The following is a 17,934-nucleotide window of genomic DNA, read 5'->3' as shown; positions in this document are numbered from 1 at the left end:
CGAAATACACCAGGGGTAGGTTGAACTGAATGCTGTTCAATAACAACATCGTAATTATCGAAAAACATTTCTGATTAATTGTAAAAGTAGTAAAAATGTGATCAAAATTCGCCCTTGCGTTTAAAGAGAGTTTACTAAGCTTTTTACTTCGACAGTACCTATTTACCGAAAAATATTGACATACAGTTCTCTATCCGACCTCCGGTGATCGCTCTACTACTGAGCTACACAGTCGGTATGGTAGGTTTGTTGAAGCCTAGGGTAGGTTTAAGGTTTAGCGTGAAAGATTTTGTTGATGTTAATTTCGGTATGGGAATATCGGAAATGCTAGTTGGGACATCCCGTATATAGCATAATTCAAGTTATATCATAAGACCTGCGAATTTTTTAAAATTTCAAATTAGACCCAGAATGGGAAATTTTGTTGAATTGTAATTTTTAATGTTAGTTTCTTATTGTAAATTTAGTCGGTAATTTTTTAATTCATTTAATTTTATTTCTTGTATTCAGGTTGTATGATAAATTTAAAACACATAAATAAGGGAACATTTAATCGTAATGTGAAATAAATAAAAAATAAAAAAGTTTTATCTGGTCAGATATTAGTAAAAAGTTATTATCAATAGTAATATAACAAGGGCGACACATGCTTACCGATAATTTTGCCCACGCGAGGAATCACGAGTGCTGGTTGGCCCGAGGGCAGTTTTCTAAGGGCAACCAGTACGAGGATTCTTCGCAAGGGCAAAATTATCCGTAAGCGTGTCGCCCGCGCTTATATTCTGCAGATAATTTCACGAAACACCGTAGAAATTGTGATTAAAAATCGGGTGAATATTATACCGTGAAATTCTAGTTGCTTGTTTTATTCAGCATTTCTATAGCAACTAAAACAATTTATACCAACAAATCTCAAATTTGACCAGTGCGTCGGTTATTTATAGTAATACACCTAATATTCTGCGCGAATCCTGCTTTCTGCTGAACAAATATGAGCACTACGCGATTCGGTGAGGCTTCCGAAGCTACTATTAACGTGGCTATCGATCAAGTGACGCCAATAAATACTAAGAAATCGAATGGTTACGTATGGAAGCAGTTTCATGAATTTTGCGGACAACGAGGTTACGAATTAACAAGAACGACGCCCACCACAAAACTTGCCCTAATTATGAAGGATTGGGGGTACAACATGAAACAGAAGAATGTAGAAGACTATAAGGAATCGGTGATAAAAACAATGTGGAACGTGACCGCCAAGCAGCTTCAAAAATTGTATTTTCAAGAATTCGGTGTAAGGTTTGATCCATTTTCTGACGTAGAGTTTAAACAAAGTCGCGCCGCCCGAGACGCCAAAAGACGTGAACTGCAGAAGCTGCCTGAAAAACGGAAGTGCAGCTCATCTGCCCTGAGTGATGCGGAATATAAAGATATTGGCCCGTATGAATAAAAGTAAGCAAATGCTTATACTTGCAAAATTCAAAGTAAATACTCGTAACTGCCCCTTCATACTGGTCTGTTTAGCATGGTTTAGCAGCGCTGCACTGCGTCCTGTCCTTCTGCTTAGAAGCGCTGCTAGGGCGAAGGAGCACTTACGAGTATTTACTTTGAATTTTGCAAGTATAAGCATTTGCTTACTTTTATTCATACGGCCCATTGTTTCAAAGCTCGACGAGGATACACCTGACGGTTTGGAACGAAAATTCTACTACATTGCTAGCTATGAACTGGCTTGGCGAGGAGGGGAAGCCGCAGTTGCTGAGGTGAATTTTTTCCACGACGAGGTAAGCAATTCCAGCGTCTGGTCCGGAAGAATAGAATACAACCCAGTATTTAGTAAGACTGCACAAGGTGGAGGTCGGAAACTAGCAGACAGCAAATGGCTGGTAGCTAACACGGAGAAGTCGAAATTTTGTCCTGTGAGGTATCAATTGTTATTTTGTAAAATTACAAGTTTATTTAGTATCATCTGAATAATTCAGGTTATTCAAGAAGCTCCTGAGTAAGAGAGGACCAAATGTTACTACAAACAGGCTGTTCCTGACTCCCAAACCACTATGGAGGGATCTTTCTTCCGTTGGCTGGTACAAAAATTCTCCTGTTGGAAAAAATCAAATAGGGAAATGGACGAAATCTGATGCGAAACAAATCGGCGTTGATACAACAATAACGAAAATCACCAATCACTCTTTGAGATCCTCAGCAGTCTCCCATTTGGCAAGAGGGGGTGTTGGCGAAGAGCAGTTAATAAAGATTACTGGACATGCGAGCACAGCTTCCATTAAGCCCTACCTCCAGCTGGATTCATGTCATCATGCTAAAATAATAGGAAAAATGAGGAATGAAGCATCATCGTCCACTTATTCTTCAACTTTAATTACAAGTTCCAGCTCATCGAGCTCCTCAACAAATCTTGAAAAAGAGTGTGACGTTAGCGCAAAAAAACCTAGAATTATGAATTTTTATAATTGTACCTTTCATAGCAATCAATTTTGATTTTTAAAAGCTTGTATAATTTAGAGTTTCAACTCTTCAAGAAAAGAAATAATTGCTTATTATGTTGTTTCTTTCTCCAGCTACGATTATTTTTGAGTTTTCATTATGACGCGTCGTATGCGGGACGTCGCCAATAATCTTCCCTAGGGCGATTATCGTAAGTAATTGCACAAGTGCATCAAAATTACCGATAATTTTTTTGAAAGCATGTTGTCTAAAAACTGCATGAGTTTATTTTCATATTTTGGCGAAAGAGCCCGACACCGAAGGTGGAGGGCTCTTTTAACAAAATATGAAAATGACCGAATGCAGTTTTTTACTGACAACATGCTTGAATAAAAAATTATCGCTGAAATACCACACGTGAAATTATCGCTGAAATACCACACGTGAAATTATCACTTATAATTGCACGAGAGGTTTGTATTTTGCCGAGTAAATTTGGGTTGTTTAGGTAATGAAAATCTGTTGCCTAGCAATTAGACGAGAAAAACTGTCAACTAATAAAAATGCGACACCGAAGGTGGAGCATTTTTAGGTTGACAGTTTTTCGAGTTCAATTGCTAAAAGGAAACAGATTTTCATTACCTAAACAACCCAAATTTACTCGGTTTAAATACAAACCTCGAGTGTAATTCGGCAGGACAATTTAACGAACAAGAAATTCACCAAACTAATCAATTATTGACGGACGTCAAACTAGTCATATGGGAAAGGATAATGCGATAATTGATTCGAAAATGAATAAGTGAAAAAACCACTAGTGCATTTGTCGCTGGAAAAGTTGCAGGTAACTTTTGCCGCTGTCAAAGTGACAATTGCACTGCGGCTTATGCGATTTTTTATACATGAGTTGAATTGTCACTATAATTCGTTCCCATTGGCGCAGCAATTTGAAACCGAGACATTTCACTGGTTGAAATGTGACAAATGTTAGATGAATTGAATAGTCAGGTTTATTTTGATGCACGAGTGTAATTTAGGGGAATATTTCCCGAACAAGCATTACTTGTCAAACTGACGTTACCTACTTATAAATTGTCGGTGTATTGTGAAATTGTCCAAAGGAGTTGCCAGTTGCCATGGATATGGACAGTGCAATTATCGCAGGGCTCTTTCGCTTTCTACAGTGCAATTATCGCTGTAATTGAGCGATAATTGCACACCTCATATTATGGCATTTATGACATATGAGGGAAATATTCGCGAATATTTCCCTCATATGTCATAAATGCCATATGAGGTGTGCAATTATCGCTCAATTACAGCGATTATTTTTTGACGTTTCTCGAAACCAATAGAAATGTTCAATTTCAGTCATTCATATACGTTCTAGCCAATCACAACATTATTATAGTGAGAATAATCTACTTACATTATTCCCAGCGAGAATTTTTCAATGTACATTGTTTTTAGTGAATGACAACCACATGACAACTATTTTCTTGATCTCACGCGTCTGTCATAAATTTTCAAGAAGCTCGTAAAATGAATCGCAAACGTTTTAGTGAATCATCAGTCGATGAAATAAGTAATATAATCATTGTAAGTAAATGTAAGTGCATTTAAGAATATGTAGGTACCCTAATAAGCAACGCGTCTGTTTGGAAACAATTCCAATTATTTTGCCACGAAATGAGGGGCTATAAATTGGAAGGAAAAACATCAACCGCAAAACTAGTCGTTATTTTGAAGGACTAATGGGTTGAATATGCGAAGAAACAGAATGGAGAAGACTATAAAGAAAATTTTAACAGTGATTTTGATTGTAACGTGAAAAAATAATCTATCGAATACCACACGAGAGTTCGATAAATTAGATAATAATTCTCCAGGTCTTTTCTCAAACGTGTTGCCATTTGGCAATAGTCACGAGAGCCCAAAAGGCAACAAGTTTTCTAAAACCTGTCGAATTATTTTCAATTTATTCTCACTCTCTTGTGATATTATTACAGATAATTGCACTGTAGAAAGCGAAAGAGCCCTGCGATAATTGCACTGTCCATATCCATGGCAACTGGCAACTCCTTTGGACAATTTCACAATACACCGACAATGTATAAGTAGGTAACGTCAGTTTGACAAGTAATGCTTGTTCGGGAAATATTCCTCTAAATTACACTCGTGCATCAAAATAAACCTGATAATTTTTTATTCAAGCATGTTGTCAGTAAAAAACTGCATTCGGTCATTTTCATATTTTGTTAAAAGAGCCCTCCACCTTCGGTGTCGGGCTCTTTCACCAAAATATGAAAATAAACTCATGCAGTTTTTAGACAACATGCTTTCAAAAAAATTATCGGTAATTTTGATGCACTTGTGCAATTACCTACGATAACCATCCCTAGAGAAATTATCAGAAAATGAGATCCTGATTGGGCAGTTTTTTCAAAATGGACAGTTTTGATTTGGCCGCGTCAGTCATGTGACAGTTGAGTGTAATTATCGGACAAATATTAATTGGTTTTGCGATAAACAATGCCACGTGCGAGATGAGCAACGCAGGTGTCGATCAATTTCGTTGCGTGTAAACTTCAAATAAGATTTTTCCGGCAATCAGTCGATGTTTTGAAGTTTTTGTTGGTTGCAATTGAAGAAGAAGTGATACGAAAAATTGTTTTCTGATTGCTGTACAAATCAGTGTGCAAGTGCAATATAGAAGAGGAGGTTTTGGCAATGTTGAAGTTTGTACCCGAAATGTCATTGAGAGGTCAAAAATAGTTTGTGTACATGGTTGTGCATGGTTTCGTCACTTATTGCATCTGTACAGGCGATTTTAGGCCAAAAAATTTGGATTATTACAACAAAGTAGTGAGTACTTTTGAGACTTATTTTTTGTCTGCATTCGACCGTTTCCAACGGGGTGTAATTTTGCAATAAGGCGCTGTTAGCCATCAGATTATTTGATTGTCTTGTAGAAATGTTTATTTTATTTTTGTATGTCTGTGTTAGCGTGTGGTATAATGAAGATTCATTTTCTATGCGGTTATGTGTCAATTTAAATTCCAGTGAAAGTAAAGAAAATCCAGATAAGTTTGTTTCTCTTGTTGTTGTTTCATTTGAATTACGGATTTCCGTAACTTCAACTTTTGGATAAGTTGGTGTTGAGATTTTCCAGCGTTGCGGAATCCGGTTGCACCTTGAGATTAAGATTTTTGTTTAGTTATTAAAAATAAAGTTTATAGGAATGTGAGGATTTAGCTAATATACTTAAAAAATTTTACAAACCAGAGAATTTCCTAAATATCTAACGCAGAAAATTATTGCGATGTAGACCCAATGTTAAATTGAAGCTAAAACTATTTTGTAAGTTCGTAAAATCCATTACTTCATAAAACGTTATATGGTAGGCTATTAACAGTTTATGCATTACCGAATTTGTGATTAATATTAAATACATATTATCCAGTTACGGATTAGTTTGAAACTATTTAACGGATTTCTCATTACGATGCATTCGAGTAACTGGACCAGAAATCAAGCATATATTGAATTATGCGTTATATGGGGTATTTGAACTAGCATTTCTATTAGAAGGAATTTAAAGTTATGAATGTGAGGCACCCTAATATGATAAATAATTTGATTGTGCTGTGCATTAACAATGAAAAGTTGCTTGAATCTTTTCAATTCATACGTTACTGTCGAGTAAACCAACCCATCGTGTCGTTGAAATTACTTACATAAAGGATGACAACCAAAACTAGTTTAATTTTATGTACTACACATTGAAATGTAACTTCAACAATAAAACTTTCACGTACGCAAATAAGCAATTTTCACCCTCCTAGCGCAAAATAAACAACTTACCACTTGATTCATATGTGACAATGAATTATTAAACTGTGATTATGCACGAAACATCTTGAAATGCTGCTATACCAATAATAAATATTATACGCTGTACAATTATTCGCCTTTGATTAAATTGTACCTGCTAGGATTATTAATTTTGAGAATATTCAACATTTGTTAAAGGTAGCCGCCTTTTAATCTCCATTATTGAAAATACGATACGAATCAATGAGCTACCAGATGCTGTATAATTTATGTATCTATATCAGCTACAGCAGCAGAGAAAATTAATTAAGTTTAAAGACCCACAATTACATTTCCAATCAATTTGGGGAATAAAATTTTCGAAATATTTTTAAGACTAGATATTTATTACTGCAACGCATGTCTTAGGAAACAACCCTTCAGCTTAGTAGGTTGCGTGGGATATAACTTTATATCATTGTGCACATATAAATTTTATAAACATCGTTTCGCGTAGATAACATTGTTTTATACATTTTCTTGATTATCCCACCCATTCAGGTAAAGTTCATTGTGGTACACTGAAGCTATTTAAATTGCAATAATGCATTCTTTCGGCTCGGTACTAATGCAGTTGTTTCAGTAAGTGCCCTTTATGCATTAAGGGATAAATAAAATCGTGTTTAATGAGTGTTATGGAGGATCTCCTTCCAATTTCATTGCCGTTCTTTCTCTCTAAATCGCGGGAAGTTCAGCATTCCGTGCCGTTCCCAAAGAGACGTAGATTTGTAACTTTAATCCTACTGGCAAATATGCACGAGAATTTAAAAAAAAGAATGCTCTTTCATTAAAAGCGCAATATCTTATTCAAAATAAAATATACACACACAAACTACAAAAGTATCTTATCTCTGGAAATACTTCATCCGCACGAATGAATTTTTTCAATTCAAAAATTTTATATGGAATTGCAATGTCTATTTCGACATCTGATGTTATCTTGAAAACCTAACGGCAATAACAGAGCTTTAGTAATCGAGTATCATCAGAGTGATTGCTTTCCGTTATATATAGAATTTACGTTTGATCAATTTCATGTGAGCATAGAAAATGGAACAATGGAACACAAATTCATCTTCTACTGATGAAATTTCAGCAACACGAAACTAGGCGAATTAAACGAGATGAGACACAATTTAAACGGAATAACTTCAATTACCTATCAGATCAGATCGTAGATAAAAGTTTCGTTAAAACAAATATCATTTCGGGACGTTTTTCTAGATTTAAACTCGCTATCAAATGATAATGGCTTAAAGTCGCCAGCGTCCACTATTATAGATAAGATGAATAAAATGCGTTGAAATAAGGGTGATATTCCAGAAATAGTGGGAGATAAAACAACACATTCCTCATGTAAAGAAACAAATAATAATATTTTATATTAGTTTTGTAATAAATACGGTGCATCCAAATAACGTTATTGAAGCTTGGAGAAGCATTTCGTATAACGAAACAAATCGTTTCAACTTGAAGGGAAATAACATGAATTCAATTTTACGAAGTTGCATTTCTTGCATCCAATTCAAGTTACTAACAAACAGATTTATTCATACAACTTTTCAAGTGAGAAGTATGGATTTTTGCTTTTATGAGAATGATAGAACGAACGAACATTTATGCTGGAAAAATTGATAAATCTTGCAGGAATACTTCAGTACCTGCATCAATTTCGAAATCTATTAAAAGAGAGAAATTAATCCTGATCTACTTACTGTAAATGAGAACTGTACTTATTCTCAATTTTGATCTTAATTTAGTTCTAGCATCAAACTTCAACATGACACAATATTCATGTTTAAAAGTTGATTTGCCGTTAAAAGCAATCTGTCTTTTTTTACCAGTCTCTCTCCAATATAATGAGTTTATAAGTTCAGCCTGCCAGCTTTCAGTTAATCTAAAGTAACAGGGCCGGATTTACAGCTTGCGGTGCCCCAAGCACGAGGTAGGGATGGGGCCCCTATCACTACAAAAGGTTTAGTAAAGGTTAGATACTTCAAGAGCAACATATACTCGACCATTTTACAACCTTTTCTACTCGACATGTTAATTGGACCCCTTGGGTTGGGAGCCTACAATTGCGTACTTGTTCTTGTACGTAAATCCGGCTCTGTAAAGTAATCACAGTTGTTTCAGGAAAAGGGCAACGATTCATTATGTCATCGAACAAGATGAAAAGAAGTAGAAGTAGAAGAAATAAAATTCTGGCACGATTAGAGCGTTGTGGGCAGACGCAGCATCCTGCTGAAACCACCAGTTTCCACCTTTTGTTTTTCTTGTTTGACATATATCGTTAAATTCCTAATAAAAAACGCAGTTCAATACAGTAAGTACTTTTTTACGATCCATATAAAAAAATGAAGTTGATGATGATTTCTCCGAAACGAAACGTTGTAATGAAAATCTCTCAACGGCGTCTTGTAGAGCTCAAAAACTGACAATGAAAGTGTTTTCTATTTTTTGTATCTCTTCAAATAGCGCCAGAAAAAAAATCAAATCGGCAAATTTCGGTTTTTCTGGAATATCTTCGGAAGTAATCGGAATTTTCTGGTATTCTTAAAAGCATGATAATAACTAAGTAATTGCGTAACTCTTCCGTAATTTGACCATCGTCGTATCGTTTCAGAGATCCCCATGATCCTTATTTTGAACACAGCGTATATTCATCTCTGGCGATGGAATTTTTAATTTGGGAAATCCGAAGTAATTAGTTTGGGCGGGATTCACCCGTGCTTCTAGTGGAGGTTATACAATATACATATGCGTTTCTTCCCTTTTATCGTAAGTACCGCCATGTTGCATTTCGTTTACTAAGACTGTACCTTCTTTAGGTTTCGGCTGTAATTTGTTGTACTGTAATTTCCATCGACAATTGCCACTTCATTAGTCCTCTTATATAAGAGGTAGGTAAATTTTATGTCCTCAAAGAAGTAGCGTTGATTTCTTTTAGGGTTCAAGTTCCAGACACGTTTTACCTTATATACAAATTTTTGTTCAACGTAAAAGTTTTGCAACCTTTGGTTAAATTCACCGTTACCTGCGGGCGCCGGCGTTCTTAGTTTATCTACTATCTACATCTACTAATAACAAGCGGCCGTTTTTGTGGGAAACCCGAGTTGGAAACGGGAATGTTGTTGAAGACTACGACTTCCTTGTGAAGTGGTTGGCCAATTAAGTACCTTACCTGGTATAGAAGCAGATTAAAAGTAGAGGGAGGTCCTTCAGGCATTAATCAACTAATTATATATACCTAGCCCTGCGGCTTGGGAGATGGGAGCGTTCATTTTTGATAGTTTTTAGGTTTCATGGAGGCAACGTTTAACTTTATTCAAGGTAAGAGTTGCCTCATATGTTTTACTTATTGGCCTTAAACGTGTGAATTTTTGCGCGGAATATCAATTTATTTGTGGAAAGCTGTTTTAAGATTCAGAAATTAGTTAAATCGATCATTATTGAGTTATTGACTTGGGATTTATTCTTTTGGGGGAAGTCAATTGGGAGTTTTCTGGAAAGTTTAACGTACACGTTTAGGGGCATTCATATATGAGAATATTTTGTGTAATGTTGATTTGTGATTCAATGTTGGAGCTTTTGTTGTTTGAATAAACGAGCATTTCTAAATTGATTTTACTGCTATTACTACCCGCGTATCTTATCTTAATTTTATACGGAGAGAGTTAAGATAGTACACTATTACCACAGATTGTATTTAATCTGTGCTATTACTAAGTGATACCGAAGTGAAGAAGATCATATCCCAAGAACAAACTGGACTGTGACAGATCTTAAGCTTTTATTTTATTTTCCCACCTTTGGTAATCTACCCTTATGGTTAGGAACACAGGTGTTTAAATAGTGTATACCGGTAGTAATCATTTTATTCGTTCTTGTACTAACTATTAACCATTGAATTTCATGTCACAATTTGTTATTATTTGTATTTTGCAGAAAATACGCAAGATTAGTGTACCTATCCATAATTGGCTATTTATTACTAAGACGGTCAAGGTTGTTCATTCGTTTAATGTTTATATGAATCTGATGTTAAATGAAGAAGGAATAAATAAAGAAGAAATAAATGTTCAATTCCAAATAGTACGAGATTTATTTCAAGTTGTACGAATGTGTTTTTTATCCATTTGAGCTCCCTCTCCCTTCCTTCCTCCCTTCCTTTTGCTACGTATTTTTTATTTTTTAATAAGGCTTTAGTAGATATCTGCAACTCCCGGGAAGAAAACTTCCTTGAATGTATTTCATTCGAATAGAAAAAAATCGAATTGACTAATAAATTACAAGAAAACTGCTTTGATGTGTATCCCACTGAATGCGTCGATGTATTCAGGATGTGTCTCTAAGAATGTAGAAAACTCGAGTATTAATTTATTCTGGTACAGCCTTTCCCACTCAAATGCCAACTTCACCTCGTGGTGCATCCTGTTTTACCTAACGAGAAAATCGGCGACTGAGGGACTTTTAGCATAAGAAGGCACCAAGTGCCAACGGCCTCTTGAACAGGAGGGATGAGCGGGTAGGGCACTCCATTGCAGTTGGGGATAGAAAAAGTCTATCAGGTACCAATTGTATAGGGATTTCAGACGAATGATTGTACATACATGATGTGTTGCCTAACGTATGATTTTATTTTGTCGATACTTTCGATATTGAGCGTTTTCGAAAAGCGGCGTAGAACGAATTTGAAAATCTGGTCGAGGATTTAAGATCTTCCTTACAACTTAATCATCACCGCTATAAAGCGATTTTTTACTCTATCGCATACGGAATTAAAGATCCTATGGTATCCCAAGAATAAGCAGTTTTAGAGAACTGCCACAGACCAGCATCCAAAAGAAATGTATTTTTATTGCAATTTAGTGCGCCCTCTTAGCAAGTTTACTAGCGCTCCAAGTTTGAGAAGTGCATGCATGCGTTAGTAAAATCAAGTAGGGATTTTTGATTAAAAACTTCGCTCAACTTTAAATAACTAAAAATTAATAACATTAAAATGACAAATGCGCCTACAATCCTCTCTGAAGTGTAAATGAGTGTAAAATTATTCGTAATGTGCAAACATGGTGAAATTTAAATGAGTTTGCATACAGCGCCGACCCGTTGTAAGGATGCAATTAAAACGAAATTGAATTGTTTGCCAAGTCGGGATGATAGATATGTCAGTTTCCAGTAGGTCATTATAAAGGTGTGAAATAAGTGTCGCAAATATTCATTTCGGGTGCGAATAATGGTCGCGAGCGATGCCGGTACAAGCAATACAATTATCCTAAAATCAGGCTTGATCGATCTTTAATAATTAATCATTTGTATGCATCAAACAGTAGGTACGCTGAAAGCTTTATTTCTCTACCCTATTACTGAAATGAAAGTTAAAAATCTAGGAAAAGTCCTTTTTCGGTGTAACAGAGGAATGAACGTTGGGTCGTTTGAAAACACGGTGTAAATTAAACTTCCTTCATTGAGGAGTAAAATATCTCGGCAAGCAAATGGCACAACCGTGACGCATTTTCTCGGTATGATTTGCATTGTTTAATATCTCAGACACGACTTGACTCCTTTAAGAGACCCTGCTTCCAACGTTTCACAGAAAATTTAATTATGAGAATATCGCCTTTTTATAAAAGAACGTGCTCAACTTTGGGCGAATTTAATTGATATTTTGGACAACAAGCAAATTAAATATTGGTGAGAATATTAATAAAGATTTCTACTGCCATATTAGGTAAAGAAGGTTCGAAAAATGTTTATACCATTGAATTTGATAGTTATAAATTCAATGTTTATACACACACTTACATCTCTGAATTACAGTTTATCCACCAACTAACGTGCTGCTGAGCAAAGTTGGTTGCCTATCATAAAAGATGTTGCTGTATGTTTTAAATAAATTTATTATTAGAGTATAATAACGATGTTGATTATGATGCGAAAAACATAATATATTGTTGGCACACTATTTTTTTAAGGAGCTATTGAAAAGCTGAAATTTATAATTTTTAAAGTAATTACTATACTTCGTACTAGAATAAAAGGTGATGACTTTTACCATTGAATAAAGAAATGTACAATGCTTTTACATTCCAAAAGATCACTAACACTTTAATGGCCGCAATAATGACGTAGTAAGAAGTTTATAACTGATCGCTTACACCAGGCTTTGTTAAAATAAAAAAAAACGTAAATGCTTATTCAGTGATGCGAATTACTTTTACTGCCTGAAATTATACCTCCAAATCAATTCATACTTTTTTACTAATGTAATGAAAAAGAAATGAAAGATATAAAATAACCTTTATGGGTCGGACTATGTCATATAAGAGGGTCCCAGATGTGGTAATAAAGCAACAAAGGGATGTATTAAAAGGAAGCGTAAGAGAAAATGCTCGTTTCGTCGACACTGAATGCATACGCGTATTAGTAGCACGAAGGTAGATTTACTACGTATTTCCGCAAAAAACATTAATATGATGAAGGGCTAGGAGCCGCAGGATAATAACTTGCTTATAGTTTTAATGGATTTGAGCATACGTAGAATTTTTGTTTAAAAGTCAATGGCTCATTTTGATTAGAAATGGAAAGTAAATATACAGGACGTTTATTTCAAATACTCATACTCACTAGTTAAGTTAAATCATTGTACAATAAATACAGAATGGTTAAATGATTCGTAACTTTGATCAGAAAGAAAGTGTTGCAAAAATACACCTACTAAAATAGCGACGAGGACATTTGATAGCACCAGATCACCTACTCAAGAATCATAATATGCACCCTCTTATCGAATGGTACGTTATTTTGAAGGACATAAATTACATTACATTTTATGAAAAGTCACTCTATCAAAAACATTAAAAAGTCTAAATTTCGGAGCTCAAATTTGCGTAACAAATACCTATGCTTAGGACAGAAGTGATTTGATCTTGGGTTTCAAGGGTCAATATCTTGGGACAAAGTAAATACTAAAAAATGTATGGCCTATTCGCGTTACTCCCTTTGCGTGGGTAGGTATATTGTAATAGTTTCATCTTGATGACATCATAAGTCATATGTAGTAAATTTAGATGCAATTAATGTGGTTTTGTCAAAATCAAAACTAATTGAAACTCATGGCACATAATCGTCAAGTAACAAACCTGTCTAGTGGAGAGTGAAATTTAATTAAAACGTTAATTACAAAACAATAAAATCCAAATTCAAATCGGGATTGTCCTGTCACAATCACACGAGAGTAACTCTAGGGACTTAATCTTAACTTTTAAACCACTTAAAATCAACTTTCAGGTAAAGGAAATTATTGAACCTCTTGATAGCAGCGTTGTTCGGTTGAAACCATCTCTGTTCTTAGCGCCGCCTGACGAGTTTTGAAAAGGCTTCAGTTGCCAATTGCATAGAGCGCTCCACCGCTTGCATATGGCACGAGAAGTTCGATTTTTCTGCTGTTTTGGCAGTTGGAACCTTCGCTCAAATTTCGTTGTCAGACACTCTTCGGAACAAAGTTGGTGGAGAAAGGGCATTATTCGTACTTCACAGTTGGCGCACTTGCGATGAGAGGGGGCATTTTAAACACTTGTAAACAACCTTTAACACTGTCGAATGGATCCATAATGGCGGCTGTCACTCGCCAACACATGTATAAATGTGATGTGGACACTATTTGTAACTCTGCAGATGAGAAATTTCAAAACGGCTTACTTAAAGAACATGGCTCTAATAGTACCTATTATTAAAGGGAATATTTCGTTTATTTATATTATACAGGCTTTCCCATAATATCCTATACCTATATTGATATTGAAATAAATTCCATATGGTATATTAATAAGTCAGAATGGTTTTTTAATATCATATCTTTCATGGTCTTGGGAACTTTAAGCATCATATTATAAATAGATTAGGGCCCTATCACAAAACTAAGATCAAATTGATTTTCGTAAAACTTCATTTTTCTAATAAATTATCGTTAAATTTTAACACATAATTTTAATCCTCATGGATTACTCAACGAGTTTTTTTTGCGTGGAACTCGCAGAAGATGGAAGAAGTAAGGCGTGGATTCCTTCGGCAATTTGAAACAATAGTATAGGGGCATAGGCATACTGCAAACCATCGTCTTGAAGGAGGTTGTTTAAAAGACGTAAGTTTTAGAAGTAGGGAAAAGTATAGGTTACAGTAAATCCCAACGAGTAAAGTGTAATTAAGTGTAATAAAATGTTGGTTTTATTAAGTTTTAACAATTTTATGGGTTATTAAAACGGGTAGTCTATTAGTGCATGAATTACTGAAACTGAACCAAAAATGGACGTTTAATGGACAATTAATGCATAGGGATCTGACGCATCCATTTTATTGTACGGATACATGGTTAAGGCGTTGATGGATTTAAAGTTTTACTTTGCCGCTCTCATCTTCGTTTCGTTCATTACCGCTCAGTAAGCCTAATCCGCTATTTGCCAGTTACCTAAGCAGCACGAAAAATTATTAGTGGCACTTATCTTTATTGAATGTACCTATTTTTCTGATGGTATTGTTAGCGTAATTGAATTTACACCGTGGAATTAATATTAATAACTCAACTTATTAATAACTTAATAAACAACAACAATAATAATAATAAACTCAACGTCAAAATGACATTATACAATCAAACCATTTTACGACCTATGACGCTATATAGTACGACCATTGAACTATACAGGGTGGTGACTTGCGTAACGCATCATAGGGATTTCAATGTAAAATTCATAACATGCGATTATTGGCTCCCTAAATTATTTTAGAGCAAAAATGTATTAAGGTTTTTTGTAAAAAAAAATTTTTTACGTCAATCAACCGTATTAGTTTTCAATTTTGTGCATAATAAAGACGGAAAATTGGAAAAATAAAACCCGCATCTTTTTCAATAATCTGCAATGTCATGGAATTTTCTAAAACAAAAAGATATCCAGTTATCAATTAGCAGCAGTTCGAAATGGATTTTATGATCGACCTTGGTTACTGTATTGCAGTTTATGGTGACTTATTCGAACATTTATTGTAAATTGTTATATTAGGAAACCGTTTTTAGTAATTTGATCTTTCTTTATGTTGATTTCGCTGTTCTAAATATAATACGTTTTGATAGAATTTGATTTGTTTTATAGCAGACATTCCATGGCATGACGGATATTGGCGTAGTTTTTGTCATTGAGTTGTTTTTGTGTTATAAAATTCCATGGCATCACAGATTATTGAAAAAGATGGGGGTTTTATTTTTCCAATTTTTCGTCTTTATTATGCAAAAAATTGAAAACTAATACGGTTGAATGGCGTAAACATTTTTTTTCTACAAAAAACCTTAATACATTTTTGCTCTAAAATAATTTGGGGAGCCAATAATTGCATGTTATGAATTTTACATTGAAATTCCTATGATGCGTTACGCAAGTCACCACTCACCACCCTGTATACTCTGTAACTGGAACGGCATCGAGCGCCAAAATCGCGTGCCGCAATGATTTTAGGCAACCAGCATAACGTAGGTATTCTCATCCTTGTCTGGCACGTTGTTTTGTATTGCATATGTAGGACCGATCACACGTATTTGGTTAAAAATTCAGATAAGTAAATAAACTGGGAGGTCGGGGCCTTAGAAAGATAAAGATAAATGCTTGTCGATGCTTTTATAAGTGCCAATATCTATTTGTTAATGGAATATCTTAAAATATATACTTAAGAATGTGGTAAACTGTGCCATTTCTCACTCACACACTCACATACTTGATTTTTGTGGTTACAAAAGTATAATGTCAACTAATGTCATTCATGGTGGCTCGACGCATTCCATTTGCTTATTAACGTAAAATAAAGTTATAAACATTGGTTGTGTTCGTTTGTAACGTACCCGATTACATAATATAGGTATTAGCAAGGAGGTACCTAATATATTACAATTGGCGTCGAAATAAAGGTAAATTTAAAAAAGCACTTTTTTTTAGAATAAAATGAGTTTAAGAATCATGGTTACTCTAAGAGCAAAAATTCAATTTACTTGTAGTGGTCACCGCATTGCCATTAGAAGGAAACGAATTGACACGAATGTCTTATGCTGGTCTTATGGAACGTTTGTTTCTCGTACACGACTGGAATTTGTCCAACAGCCCGATGGATCCTTTGTTTTCGGAACTACCCGGAACTACCTTGACACATCCAACGTAACTACCAAATACACCAGTTGTAAGTGTTGGTTGTGCCATCGGCAGTATCGAAGAATTCAGGACAAATACCCATTGGAACATCCACAGTGAGCGGCTTGAGTAATGCATAAGTGCAAATTTCGTTGTGGAGCAGCGAAAGGTTTCTGGTGCATCTAACTACGGTAATTGGACCAGAGCATTGAATAAGGACCAGAGGGTTTATAAGGCTTTGCGCTACTTATATAAGCCAGTTTTGTCCCAAGATGAAACGTACGCCGAGTTATGTGAGGTACCTACACCTGCTACAAAAGGTCTCCCATATTTTTCGGAACTTGCCCCAGAAAAACTCAAGACCTGCAAATCCTTTGGAATATTTCGTATAGGGAATAAAAAAGTTTGTAAAAGTTTGTAACTTATGTGGATGGATATGTATGAAGAAAATGCAAACCGTGATATTTTCTACTCTACCTTTTGTGGACCTGTTTGATATGTGTATGCTTTTATATTTTATCTTTACACTTTGACGCCTCCTAATGTACGTTCATTGTGGCCGAAGGAATCGGTAATAAATAAAAAAATCAATCCTTAAAGGTATTTTTCGCCCCATTAGTGAGCAGTCTCAATTATAACGTTGAGTGAAAAATTAAATAATAAGGAACTTCTATTCAAATTAGTAAGTCAAAACGGCTTTATAGGTTTTGGCGGCGTTAACGCTTTTCTTCATATGATGTTCTCTAGCGAGTGGAATGCCCTATTGAATTAGTATTAAAGAGTGCGAAAGAAGAATTATCATTCATAAGGACAGTATAAATGAGTGTGAGTGTACATTAGTAAAGAAATCTGAGCGGTGCAAATGCCGTCATGCGCAAAAATATTAAATGCGCCCGTCGAGGTTGAAAAATGTTATCAAAACGTACCCATGAAATTGAATATTTGAATTTTTATTATGAAAATGATTGCACGTATATGCAACACAATTGATGACCATTTTTGCCAATCTCTTAGTAACTTATTTTAGACAAAAATAAGCAAAATGTAAGACGTCGTATAAACCAACCCATAAGCGCACGTGAGAGAAACAAGGTAAGGGATACCTACCCTACCTCTACCCATCTCTCTCTCACAAAAATTCGCCACGGCCCCTGGCAATGGCTGATTTATGGGCGATGCCGTTCCAGTTCCAGAGTATATAGTTCAATGGGAACAACTCATACATTTGAAATAAGGTACTTTTTGTATTCATTAAACAAAAATACTATACAGTGATATCCATGTAGAAGTAGTGATTTGCTATAGGAATTTCCTGTCTACTTTTACATGATAAAAAGCCTCCTGAAATTTCCAATGAATTGGTATAGTGCCAATAACAGTTAAAGGAGCTTAAGAGATTTATTTTCTGTGAAGATAAAGCAACAATAATATGCAAATTATTAATTAA

The 17,934-nt window shown here is 35.1% G+C and overlaps 1 protein-coding gene across 1 annotated transcript; it reads left to right on the top strand.

Annotated features, from left to right (window-relative positions):
* The first annotated feature begins 991 nt into the window (after positions 1 to 991).
* LOC116174575 lies at positions 992 to 2,496 on the top strand. The gene is made up of 3 exons (XM_031492512.1): positions 992 to 1,294; positions 1,668 to 1,924; positions 1,983 to 2,496. The coding sequence occupies exons 1-3, from the start codon at positions 992 to 994 to the stop codon at positions 2,494 to 2,496; spliced, it is 1,074 nt and encodes a 357-aa protein (XP_031348372.1).
* Positions 2,497 to 17,934: the final 15,438 nt, after the last annotated feature.

Source organism: Photinus pyralis, unplaced genomic scaffold (genome assembly GCF_008802855.1).
Source record: "Photinus pyralis isolate 1611_PpyrPB1 unplaced genomic scaffold, Ppyr1.3 Ppyr1.4_LG6, whole genome shotgun sequence".
NCBI classification, from domain to species: Eukaryota; Metazoa; Arthropoda; class Insecta; order Coleoptera; family Lampyridae; genus Photinus; species Photinus pyralis.
Note: the sequence above shows the minus strand (reverse complement) of the source record. Positions and strands in the feature narration are given on the sequence as shown.